Source organism: Ictidomys tridecemlineatus, chromosome 3 (genome assembly GCF_052094955.1).
Source record: "Ictidomys tridecemlineatus isolate mIctTri1 chromosome 3, mIctTri1.hap1, whole genome shotgun sequence".
NCBI classification, from domain to species: domain Eukaryota; kingdom Metazoa; phylum Chordata; class Mammalia; order Rodentia; family Sciuridae; genus Ictidomys; species Ictidomys tridecemlineatus.
This window is the reverse complement of record NC_135479.1, coordinates 167,436,277-167,449,229: the sequence shown is the minus strand read 5'-3', so window position 1 is coordinate 167,449,229 and position 12,953 is coordinate 167,436,277. Positions and strand designations below refer to the sequence as shown.

General features: G+C 39.0%; 1 protein-coding gene across 4 annotated transcripts in view; it reads right to left on the bottom strand.

Moving 5' to 3' along the window:
* The window catches only part of Dcbld2 (discoidin, CUB and LCCL domain containing 2), a 91,113-nt gene extending 80,974 nt beyond the window's left edge, over positions 1–10,139 (bottom strand). For 2 of the 4 annotated variants that reach the window (XM_078044399.1, XM_013362768.4), the window contains exon 1: positions 9,505–10,138. In XM_078044399.1, the coding sequence (XP_077900525.1) occupies positions 9,505–9,706 (202 nt within the window). In that variant the 5' untranslated portion in view covers positions 9,707–10,138. Of the gene's footprint in view, positions 1–9,504 lie in introns of all 4 variants that reach the window. The other 2 variants (XM_078044400.1, XM_005335067.5) reach the window with 2 other exon arrangements.
* Between the last annotated feature and the right edge of the window lie 2,814 nt (positions 10,140–12,953).

Genomic DNA, 12,953 nt, shown 5'->3' with positions numbered 1-12,953 from the left:
ATGATTTCTGTCTCCTAAGTATCTCTAACTTTTGTTCCTCTGACCAGTGCAGGCCCTGTTCTGCAACAGATATATTCACTCTGCTGTTTTCTTCCTCTAACCTATTACCTGCACTCCTGCTAGTGTTAACTTTAACATTAGTAATATTAGGGCCACATAGGTTCCTTTTCTGAAAATTCTTCAACTGTTTTTCACTGTACAATGAAGTTCAAACACTTCAGCAAGGACATACAGTCTATATTATACTCCAGCCCCTGTTTCCAGTTTTGGTGTCATCTCCTGAGTAGCCACATGCCCTCTCTGCTCCAGCTGTGGAACTGTGGGCAATTTCTCCTCTTCACACTCTCACCTGTCACTATACATGCTGTTCCCCTCGGCTGAGGATCATGCCTTTCTTCCTCTATCCAAGGCAAAACCTACTCAATGTTATCTTCTCTGTGGAACCTTTCTGAAGCCCCTAGTCGTTCTTATTTCTATTATCATACTCTCTTTACTGTGTTTAATATGCTTGATTATGCATACTTTGTCAGCTTACCACACCAAATATAAAACTCCGTTAGGAAGGCAATGCACTCTATTCATCTATAAGCCATACACGCAAAACAAACATATGAGGCTCTTAACACATGCTGTTTAATTCAGAAACAAACCCAAACAAGTCTAATGATAAGCCAGTGAGATACACATATATCTTAGAAATGCTTTGGAGTCAGATAGGTAACTTTTGAAATATCAGGCACTTAACCTCTATAATCCCATGTAATCTCACTTGAACATGGAGTTAATACCACCCATGTTCCCAAGGGTCTAGTTATTCAAAATACAGTAGACTCTTTATAAATGCAACACTTTCTCCTTAAAAAGGATGCCTCTGTCTAGTACCTGCCTTTCATTATGACCTCATAGCCCTGGTTAGTTAACTGGTGCATGGGTGGATACTGATTTACCCTTAGCCAGTGTGAAGCCAATTCACACTTGCCTCCAATTTGAGACCTGTACAATAAGGAAAATTCCAAATTTTCTCTGGTTAGAGCTGCAAGCCTCAGGGACTGCCAGTAGCCATGACTTTTCCTATGCAGAAAAAACAAAAATGAAGCAAAGAAAGAACTACACTGAGTCTTTCGTTCCTGAAGTCCAGCTGCATTCCTGTTTTCCCCTTGGTTTAGGGTAGTCCAGTTCTACTCTGTAAGTTACCTCAGTATCCTCCCAACATTATCCCCTTCTACCTTCAGCAGACTTGGATTCCTGTCGCCTATAACATTAAGAGTCCTAACCAGAAAAGTCTTCCTTTACCCATGCAACAGAATGTATGTTGTGCATTCAGAGAATGAGCTTGTCAGATGCAGAGCCCAACCCTGAGAAACAAGGGCAAGGCAGGAGTGAAGAGATAAACCACAAACAAAAATGAGTAGAGAGAGTGGAGAAAGAAGGTGAAATATATAAAAAATTTAAAAGTAGGAAAGTCAGAGCAAAGATCAAAACAGAAGGAACAAAAGTAGTATTAAAATTTGGGTGTGTTAGAGGCCAATTAAGAGAAAATAATATGGATAATCATGCCTTGCTGTCACTGTCCTCTACAGTAGGGACTGACTCCCCTCATTAAGCCAGGATGGAACTTCTCTAATCAATAACTGGAATGTAATAAGAAGCAGAAGATGAAAAATTCTCATTTGAAAGCAAACACATGAAAACAGGAGATTGAACTGTAAAGTAGGGGGAAAAATTCTCATTTCATAAGTTGATTCACTCTTTTGAACAAAAAAATGTACTGACTATATGAATAATTTTATCCCAACCCTCAGTACATTCTAAAGAGTTATGTATTTTAAAACATTTAGAATTGTATGTGGACTTCAAAACTTGACCAGAGTCAATATTTAAATCCAGGTACATCTGAGTTCAAAATCTCCATATCTTCAAAGACCTCTGAGGTAAAAAATAATGAATATGGACAAAGCTCCCAGGCTTTTCAGACCAAACAAAAACCAAACCAAATCAGAAATCCAACAGTTTAGATGACAGTTTCAATACAGCAGAACCAAGACTACGAGGGACTAAAACAAGAAATTCATCATGTAGCAAAAGTCTACTATACGCCAACACTAAGAAAACGTTCAGCACAGAGGTAGTCTACTTTTTACAAAGTGAGTCATTAAAAAAGGAGGCACAAGCCACCTGGAAAGTAAAAAGAAAAAAAAAAAAAGAGAGGGACAGATAAAAGTGAAACTTCCACTCCCATATGAAACATCATGCTGGACAACATGGAGGAGGACGAGGTTTCAGGAAGGAGAAAAGGGGAGGTGTCAGGCAGAGTCATATTTTACAGGAATAAGGAGCAAGGCAAGAGCTCAGCTCTACAAAATGCTGCTAAGCTGAATTCTCCATTCGAGATTTGATAGGATAGCACTCATTTATGCCAGATCTGATGGCCACATGACTGTCTCCAGTAGCCAGAGAAAGCAGACAGTGGAGCTTTTAGCATAGGCAGGCCCAAGTTTGGGATTTGCCAAGGACCCAGGTCAAGAACACTGATGAGAAAATGCACCTGGATACCTGAGCTTAAAAGAGAATACACCTAGAGATGGACAATGGACTGTGTGAGAATAGCATATATGCCTAATCTCTCAGATATAAACTCCTTACTCAGCCTCTCAATAGAAAGTCCTCCATAATATGGTCCCCATTGACTTTTCCAGCCTGTCTCCTCTATATACTACCCTGATATCAGATTATTGAAACTACCTGAATACTCTCTAAAAGCATGGAGGCTTTGGATTCAGACACACCTGGACAGTAATGCTAGCCATGTCATATTTTAAGATCTAGTCACCACTCTAAATGTTTTAAAATGTTTAACTCACCTCTCTTTCTAGAAAATATTGAAAATTGGTATCAAATCTGTTTAGAAAGTAAAATGTTATGAGTGAATCAGCATGCAAATGAAAACTGTGTCCCAGTTTTCCCTACTAACCTGGCAAGGAAAAAGAAGGAGGGCTACTACTAGAATCAAAACTTGGGGCACTTTCCTCATGTTGGAGATGGCTCTTTAAGTCCGAATTTGGGATAGTGTGCAAAGGAGTTCATTCAACTTTCTGGCATTGATTAGGTTTTGTGGCTGTTTTTATAATCACCTGTTTAAGAGGAGCCAAGTTTTTTAAATTAGCCATGCCTGTATTCACTGTTCCAGCTTGAAGGAAAACTCCTCTTTAGACATGGGAGTACACAGCAAAGGGGTTAGCTCCTGGGGAGAGAAGGGCCAGAAAAGACAAAGCAGATTACTTGGCCATGAGCAAGCAGGCAGTAAAGTTCAAGAGAGGGCTCTATTCCTCCGGGACTGAGAAGCCCAGTCTCCTGCACTGTTGGCTCACTAGGGGATTAGACAAAGGCCAACAGCACAAAGCACATGCAGGTACCCAAGGACTAACACCACATAATGTGCTCAGGGCAAAAGATCCAGTCCAGAAATGGAATTCTTACTACACATATTTTTATGAGTGAATCAACATGTGAATAAAAATTGTGTCCCAGTCTTCCCTACAGACAGCATGATAAATATAAGAAATAAGAAAATGACTTAAAACTCTCTCCACCGACAAGAACAAATAACTTAAAATAGAGTGTGGAAAGTACTATCTGGAGATGAATGTGTGGTGATGATGCCTAAGAAGGATTCTGAAGGATGATTAGAGTTTTACTAAGACAAGGAAAGTATGTAAGGACATTCTAAGCAGGAAAAATTGCATATGAAAAGAAATCAGTACAAAGAAAAGGCAAAATGGCATGAAGTTTAATATGCTCAAGGAATAAAAAGCAACTCAATCTTCTATCTTAACTATGAAATATGCGGGATGCCGACATGAAATTAGGACAAAATGGGAGGGAAGGACCAGACTGTGAAAAAATTATATACAATATGCAAATTAGTTTGGAATCTATCTCATTAGTGATAAAGGAACTGCTGGTCACATTATGGATATCACTATGAAAGGCAATACTCCATCATCACATGGACTGTGGCTAGCCTACACAAGTACATATTTATATTCCAACTTGAACATTGCCTCCTTAACTGAACTGCAGATTCTCTTAAGACAATGTCAATGTTTTAGTCTCCTATGCATATCCCAGGGTTGTACTGACACTTGTGCACTCTCCTGAGAGCTCATGATAGATCTTGATGATAGAATAATAAAGAGCTAACAGCTTCTCTTTAATTCCAAGCAAATTCATTGTAACTGCAAAGTTGCATATACTCTACTCAACAAATGCTTTGCTGGGAATTCTGGGACACTCTCCTTAGAGAGTAGTTGAGAGAACCTGTACATTGGGGTCCTCCCTATAATTCAAGTAACTAACTGATACTCTTCCAACTAAATACCTTTCAAGTATTTTAGGTGAAGTTTCAGTAGCCTTTAAAAATCACCCATTATCTCATCTGCTTCAATGGATACTGCACTGGCATTCATTAAATAAGAGTTTATTTGAATATCTGTATTTTTGGTCTTCGAGGATTATATACCGGTTTAACCCAAATAATAATCTGGAAAATTAACATTATATGCTACTAAACTAATATTCTGAACTGAAATACTTTCTCAAAGATTCTATCAAGAACAACAAATTTACTCAAATGAAATAAAGAAAATAATGCAGTCACAATTCTGAATGATACAGTAATTACCTTATAAATAATGAATGCCACCTTGTGATGAAATTTTACATTTAAAATTGCTATCTTGTTGTGTTTTACAAGTATGCTTATTTATGTTAGTCTATAAAATAATTTCAACATAATATTTACAGAACATAACACCCTATTAAGGTATGTGATCATGTAATACACAGGAACATGAAAAATTGGTTGATAAATTAGAAAGCAGAATTGTGGATAATTATCATCCACAATTCTAGTTTTAGTATTGCATAACTATTATTATTTTTAAAATAGATGAAAAAATGCTATGCCATAGGTTGTTATAAAGTAACCCAGATCCAGGAGCCACACAAGAAAAAAAAATCATCTACTTGTCTCAATTCATATTTTAACAATCACATTTAGGAAATATCACTATCTTTCTAAAGATTTTCCTAATACTTCCAGTCTATGTTATCACACCACATCCTTCTAACAAATTAAGAAGTGAAGGTGGAAACTGTCCATTTTCATGTGTTCAATGTTCAAGGAGATCATGATCACCTCAGCTTTCACATCTCAGGATCATTTTGCTAAGTGTAGTCCTAAATTTAAAATCTACCCTATGTAACCACAATCTTACATGATCTGACCTTTTCCTTTCAGAAATTAATTCATTCATCTGTCGTGTTAATTCTAGTACAAGTACTTTCACTTACACCAATTTCACCATTTTAAGGCTTTCTTTTTTTTTCCCCCTCGTTTTTCTTTAACAATGAAGTTCTGATACTGAATGGAATTATAACCATCTCCAGAGTGATATGTTTTCTTTTTGCATATAACACTGGAAAATGTAAAACTCATTAACCTGTAACTTTATAGTCAACTTTTCCTTTATAAGCCCTAAGAATGAAGAACTAAAATCCTGTCATTAGCACACATGGAACATGTGCCGATTCTGATTACCATTGTACAAAATTAATGAGAAACATAACAGAAAAGGAAGTTTTGATTTTTGCCTCTGAACTCAGTACATAAAAGAGCCCTTATGTTTAATCAGACCAAGAAAAGAATGAAAAATTTTAATTAGCCTAATGTTAAAATTAGAATGCATGTTTCTTTGCAGAGAGAAGTTCTTCACTTCTTCCAATTCACCACTATTGTTCAAAAATACATTTCCCTGTGTCACAAGGCAGTAAATATATTACTAGACTGATTATAAACTCTGAACATTTAATTCCAGTATCATTGTAGAACCAAGCAATTCCTTTTTAGAACGTACCCAATTTGTTTCATAGGCTCATTAGGGTAGCAAAGAAAAAAAAAATCAATATTCTCACCAACATGTCACATTAATAGGCAAAACAAGTCAATTTTTTTTTAGATCTTTATTTTTATTTTATTTATTTATTTATTTTTTGTGGTGCTAAGGATCAAAACCAGTGTCTCATGCGTGTGAGGCAAACACTCTGCTGCTGAGCTACAACCCCAGCTCAACAAGTCAGTTTTAATGGGTTTAAAAAACTAATTCCCTGATATATTACTACAATCAAGTCATGTTCTCACAGAAGGTAGGCAGGCCTTCCATGATACAAATGAGGAAGTCAAACTCCTGAGATAACTCAAATTCCTACAATCATAATGTAAACTGAAGACATAAATTCAATCATAGTAGACCATCAACTGCCTACTAACTAAATTTATTACAGCAGTAAACATGTATTCAGCATAAATTTAACCAATTTAAGTTTTTTAAATATATATATATTTTACAGAAAGTTTTTTAAAACATTTTTGAAGATGAACTTAATATCAAATTCAGAACTCAAAACTATATATAATAAACTTCATCTAAAGGAGCAAGATAGTAAATAGATGCAAACAGTATATTTATAAGTTCTAGTGAAATAAAATGGTTAAAATACATTTCTGTTGTGAGAGGCCAGCAGTTTTCAAACAAATGATAAATTCTATTCTGAGCCAAATTAAGAGAAAGATCACTGTCAGCAAAAAAAAAAAAAATCTGCTGAGGAATAGCTATCTACATATGGCATTAATTGGAATGAAGATAATATATTCTGCTATGGCCATGAATGGCATTAATTGGAATGAAGGTAATATATTCCACTCTTTCAAAAAAATGTTGGAAAGACTTTAAAATAACAAAAAAGAAAAGAAACCCTGAATCATAGTCCTACCTTAACAGACACATTAAATGCTTTTCTAACTAGGCTGGCTAAAGAAAAAAATCTATTCATCAAAAAACACTTTCTCAATATCTTTTGTGTGTGTGTGTGTGTGTGTGTGTGTGTGTGTGTGTGTTTGTTTTTAAGAGTTGGAAGAGAGGATGTGTTTGTGTGTGTCGTAGATGGATACAATATCTTTATTTATTTTTATGTGGTGCTGAGGATTTAACCCAGAGCCTCATGAAAGTGAGGCAAGTGCTCTACCACTGAGCTATACCCCCCAGCCTCTTTCAATTTCTTTTTTATTCTGACTGTATACAAACCACAGAATTTGGAAAAGCATAAAAAAGGAATTACACACAATTTACCACCAAAAGACAACTGTTAACACTATTTCCTCCCTGTCTTCTAAGATTTCTTAGAGTTAAAAACTACACCTTGTAACTTAATATTACATATGAACATGCCCATTATTAAAATTCTATGGGAGTTTTTAAAGTGCTGCTTCTGATTTTTAAATGAGACTTCTTTTCAGATTATGTGAAGAAATACTAGCGGACCCTGAAGCAATCTGCTATGCTGTTTAAGATTGGCATAAAAGGAATTACATCAGAAATCACACTAGGGTCCTTTTGTGTACAAAATATATTTTTAAAAATTTTAGGAGATTCAAATCCCATAAGTTTTCAGATGGCTAGTTTTTAATTCACCAACTTAGTAACTCAAGATTAATAATTCTAATCATTTTTTACTATACTTGCTTTTCCCTTTGCAAAACTTTTGAATACTATCATTTCATTTTCATTGAGCTATGAGTGAATTCTCACATACACAATGTTGAAAACTGAGGTGCAAAGGGAATGGCTTAACAAAATATATTAAATCAATTTAGCAGAACTAGAAATCAAGTCTTTTAATTACTAGTACCATTTCTATTTGTTTTAATCTATATTGATGTTTAAGCTGACACTATAAAAGACATTTGCTGGGATTGTAGCTCAGTGGTAGAGTGCTTGCTTAGCATGTGTGAGGCACTGGGTTCAATCCTCAGCACTACATAAAAATAAATAAAATAAAGGTATTGTGTCCATCTACAACTAAAAAAAAATATTTTAAAATGATGCAAAAAATAGACTCTTTTAAAACATAAGGTAATGTTGTATATTCAGTTAGTACAGGCATGAGAAATTCTAAAAGCAAGATAGCTGTCTCTTGGGGAGGAGATATGTAACTGACTCCAATACTGCAAGATATTTTTTTAAAAACATGATACAAACACTTTCAGATCTAGAAAAAGTAAAACAGTGAAAGTATTCTACTTGTCATATGCTTTTCTGTATCAAGGCACCTGTATTCCTCCTCGGTTTTCTTACATTGGAAATGGGATATCAATGCCTATCTCACCTGAGGTGAGTATTAAGAGTTAATTTACATAAACGACTTAGTCCTGTGTCAGTCCCAAAGTAAGCTCTTATTAGTGTTAGCCACATATAAGCCATTCCCCTACCATTCCACCAGGAAGGAAATGGTGCATAGGCTCTAAAGCTAAAAGGATTTCATGAAACCTTCATGCTAAGCATCTCAATGTTAAGTTACACTATGTAGAAATGGGCCTGTATCTAGAGTTCAGTTTACCAAACATATTTTTTTCTTAGACATTGTTTCCATATGCCTGTGAAAATTTCAGCATCTTCTCAATAACAGTCTCATGGTCCTGATCCCATACTTCACTCAAAGCCACGACAGCAATTAAGCTGGACTTAAACCTGAAGATCAATTAAAATAAAATCCTGTAGGCAATTAGTAACAGTCTAATGCTTATTCTCCTCATTGCAATAAAAAGGGAAATGCAATAAAAAGTCTTCAATAACTGATGCCAAACTGATTCAAAAATGATAATACCCTGCCTAAACAGTACTAAAAAATTAAAAAGAAAAACCTGCATTCTCTTTCCATTATAATGATTATTTAATATACACTTTTACTCGTTTCTGGCATAGGTTTCTCAAGGATCGTAGATGGAAAAAAAGTTTTGTTTTTTTAAGCCATTCTGGAAAGGCTTACCCTTTTAATGTGGAACGCTCCGTTTGCGCAACATGACAGTTTGGGCCAGTGTTTCACCAAGGCGTCAATATACAGGCAAGGATTATAAAGAACATGTTCTAAATCCAAGACTAAGAAACCACAACCTGCTTAATTCCCTTCAGAACCCGGGCATTTTCACAAGGAGCTAATAATTACCACTAGTTGTCTTTAAGGTTTAGATGCTGTTTAATTTCCTTGCTTAGGATCCTACTCTGTCCGTCCACCTGCAGAGCTTAACTTCTGGGATCACAAATCCGAAAGTTCCCTTTCTCCTCCCCAAAAAAATCTCCCCAGAAGGATCCAATATCAAAGAGGCTTCCATCGCAGGGTCTCACATCGCTCTTTTCAGAGAAATGAATGGCTTGGCCAAAAGTAAAGCCGCACCAACTTGGAGGACAGGCTGACAGAGCCCACCTTTCAAATTCAACCTTCCTAGTGCCCAGCTAGGTCCGGCCACATTCTAGTCGCACCGCGCCTCCCCTGCTCGTTTGTAGACCAGGTTTAACAGCCAGAAGAATGGGCGCTCAAGAGTAGGCTCCCCCCCGCGACCCAGTCACCCTAGGAGCTCCAGGAGCCGCGCACTCCTTGCGGACCACTCACCTTGCTGGGCTCCAGCGTCCTCCAGCAGCAAGAGCAGGATAAGTAAGAGGAGGAGGAAAAGAGGCATGGAGGAGGAGGAGTTGGAAACGGGAGGGAGGGAGCAGGAGAGGGGGAGCGGGGCCCAGGCGGGGGCGGCGGCTGCGGCCCGGACTCGGGGACACCGCGGGCTGCGCCCGGCTCTCACCACCGCCCGGCTCGCCATCGCGGCTGCCAGCAGTCCGCCTGCATACTGCGGACGCCCAGCAGCCACGCGCGCCCCGGGGCCGCAGCACCGGGTAAAGAAGCTGCAGCTGCGGCGGGAGAGCGAAAGGCAGAGCACGCCTCGCCCTGCGCTGGGACCCCTCCGCCACTCACCCCGCTTTCACCTTCTCCTCCTTCGTCCCTTCCCTCCGCTCCCCGCCCCGAGATCCCAGGCTGGAGCGCAGGGGAGGGGAGGGAAGGAAGCGGAGTGTTCGGGCCGCCTAGCGCGGCCGCGGGGAAGCTAAGGAACGCGCCTTTCACACCGCGCTCCACACCCGGACCGGCTCGCCGCGCTCGCCCGCGGCTCTGGCTAGCAGGCAGGCAGGCCAGCCGCCCGCTCGCTCCCTCGAGCTCCCTCTCGCTCGAGCGGTCCACGCCTTCTTGACCCGCCACAACCAATCCACAGTCAATTCCAGTCCGTCTCTTTCTGTATCACCCAATCAGAACGCTCTCTCCTCTGTCTACCCGTTAGCTCCTGGACCTACTCCTCGAGCGCCACCGCCCCTTATCTTCTCCCTCCAATCACCTTCGGCCTCCGGAAGCGTCCCACCCGCCTCCACCAATCCGGGTCCCGCCCCCAAACTCCCGCCCCCGGACCCCGCCCCCGAGAGCCTGTTATTGTTGGGACTGCTGCCCAGAGCGATCCCGCTGAGGCGACCGCTTGCTCTGTTCAATGACTTCCGGGACTTTCCTCATCCCACTGCTCTCGCTTTCAGCTCCTCGGGCTGGGTTTTCTCATTGCTCCACCCTCGCAGCACATCAGGCCACTGGAAGGGGTGGGAAACCTGGATCCTGGAAGGTTTTAGCTGGGAGCTGAATCTAAAGCAGTTGTGGTTCTGGGGGGTGTGGTTGTTTTGTTATTGTTTTTAATATCTGAGCTTGTTATTTTTAAAACTGCAGCCAGTTAGTTGTTACAGAAACTCCGAGTTACAATAACAGATGCAGTATTTGATTTTAAAATACGTATTTTCCCGTTGCTATGCCCTTCACTATATGAGGAAAAGGAGTGGAAAAATAAAAAGTGCAAAACAAGATCCTTGCCATCAAGTCCACTGATACCTAACATCTGGACATTCTTCTAACTATGCTACAAGGAATTGTTGAGCACCTGCTATCTATCTGCAGTCATTGTGCTGAAAGTCCCAGGAGTTGCAGCCATAATACAGAAATCTTACAGGATCCAGAGTAGAAGATAAATAACAATAAATCATTCAAGTCAGGATGAAATAAATGATAATTAAAGTCACAGATATCTGTTGGAAACTGGGAGCAGAGAATGAGAAAAAGAACCAAGTTTTTGAGAAAGAGGAATCCATATGATTAGGCAGTGATTTTAGAAAGAAAAGAGGTGCCACGCTAATGTTTTAAAGAGGAGAATGGTGTCATTAATAAATACAGAAAGTTAGAATGATAGACTAGGTTGTGTGGGAAAGAAAGTTAATTTGGGGCATGTAATTGGTCCCAACTTAGGGTGGTTTAACTTACAATAGTCCAACTCGATTTGTTCACTTTAAATACTGTCAAAGTGATACATATTCAATAGAAACTGTACTTGAAATTTTGAATTTTAATTTTTTTTACTGGGTAAATAATGCACCTTATGATACTGTTTTCTGATGCTTTCTAGTTATAACAAGCCACAGCACCCAGTTAGCTAAACATTCACAAGGGGAAGCAATTGGTATTCTACAGTGTACTGTGTTTCTCTGCTACAAAGTTTGGTGCCTTAAGTGTATTAGTGCATATAATATTTTCAATTTACCATGAATTTCTAGGATGTAACCCATGGTAAGTTGTGGAGCATCTGTGTTGAAGTTGAGTTGCCAACTCAGCTAATAAATAAAGCTATATAACAGGTGACCATTTTGACCTAAAAGTCAGGTGGATGAGTGCTTTGAAATTACAGGTCTGGGAGTCATAAAGAGACATGATGTTCAATAACATAGATGACACTGCGTAAAACCTGAGCATTAGAAAGGACTTGGAAATCATCTTTTTCAATTCCTTTACATAGTTCCCAAACAATAAGCTCTTCTACCAAATGTATTCAATAAGTATTTATTGGATACCTAAGAAATACAGCTATGCTCTAGGCTTAATATAGGCATTAGTCAAAAAAAAAATAAAAAGTTTAATCAGTGGAGATTTTGTGCTGGTGGAGTAGGCAAACATGTAAGCAAATCCATTGTTATGAGTGCTAAGCTGAAGGTATGGACAGTTGCCACAACACAGCAGTGGAAGGAGTTCAATGAACCCATCCCAGCCAGTATGAAAACCCGGCTGAATATTGACTAAGAAAGCAAAGTGAGGAAGGTGATCTCAAGCCAGAGACAAAACAGGCTGGATCACAGGCAAAGTGCTGACTGGTGTTGATGGAACTGAGTGGAGTTGACAACTGTGGACTTGATGGAAGGAACAGAAGACTAACATGGAAAAGTTTGTAGGGGCAAGACCAGGACTAAGAGTCAGGATTTTATTTTGAAATAAAAATTTAAAATTAAAAAAAAAAGTTTTCTAAGAAAGTGACATTGTCAACTTTAATTGTGGAAAACTCAATCATGCAGGAAGATAAGGAATGAATTGGAGTAAGACCACGACTAGAAGCCAAGGAGAACCAGTCTGGAGTCAAAGAAAGTGATGGGGAATCTGAACTGCATTAGTCATGAGCTTGGAAAAGAGGGACTGATTAGAGGAATATTTGTGAACTTAGGAACTGATCAGATGTGAGAAATCAGAAGGAATCCTCAGATTTGGAAGGTGATGCCTTTCACACTGGAAGGAATACAAGAAGGGGAACTGGGTTGATCGGATTAGGAAGTAGAAGATATGATGAATTCAGTACTGAACATATCCAACATGATGTGCTAATGTGGCAAGCAGTCCATCATGAACTAAGGCTTCTAGTAATAGGCTCTGAAACAACCCAACTGATTTGTTGGACCAGGCTTCTTATAGTGCTTTGAGTTCACAAGATGTGGAGGGAGACAACACAAGGTATTATGCATCACAGGCAGACATAGGGTGACTACATAGAACTAACTGCATCAGGGAATTCACTTGTGAACTGGCACAGGTGTGAAAAAAACAAAACTTGGGCCATAACCCCCCTGACCCCTTGCTAATACAGCCTGAAAAGATTCCCTACCCCTAAAGCAAGATAAAAGAGCACAAATATTTTCTCATGCACATTTAGTATTCATATTTTAAAG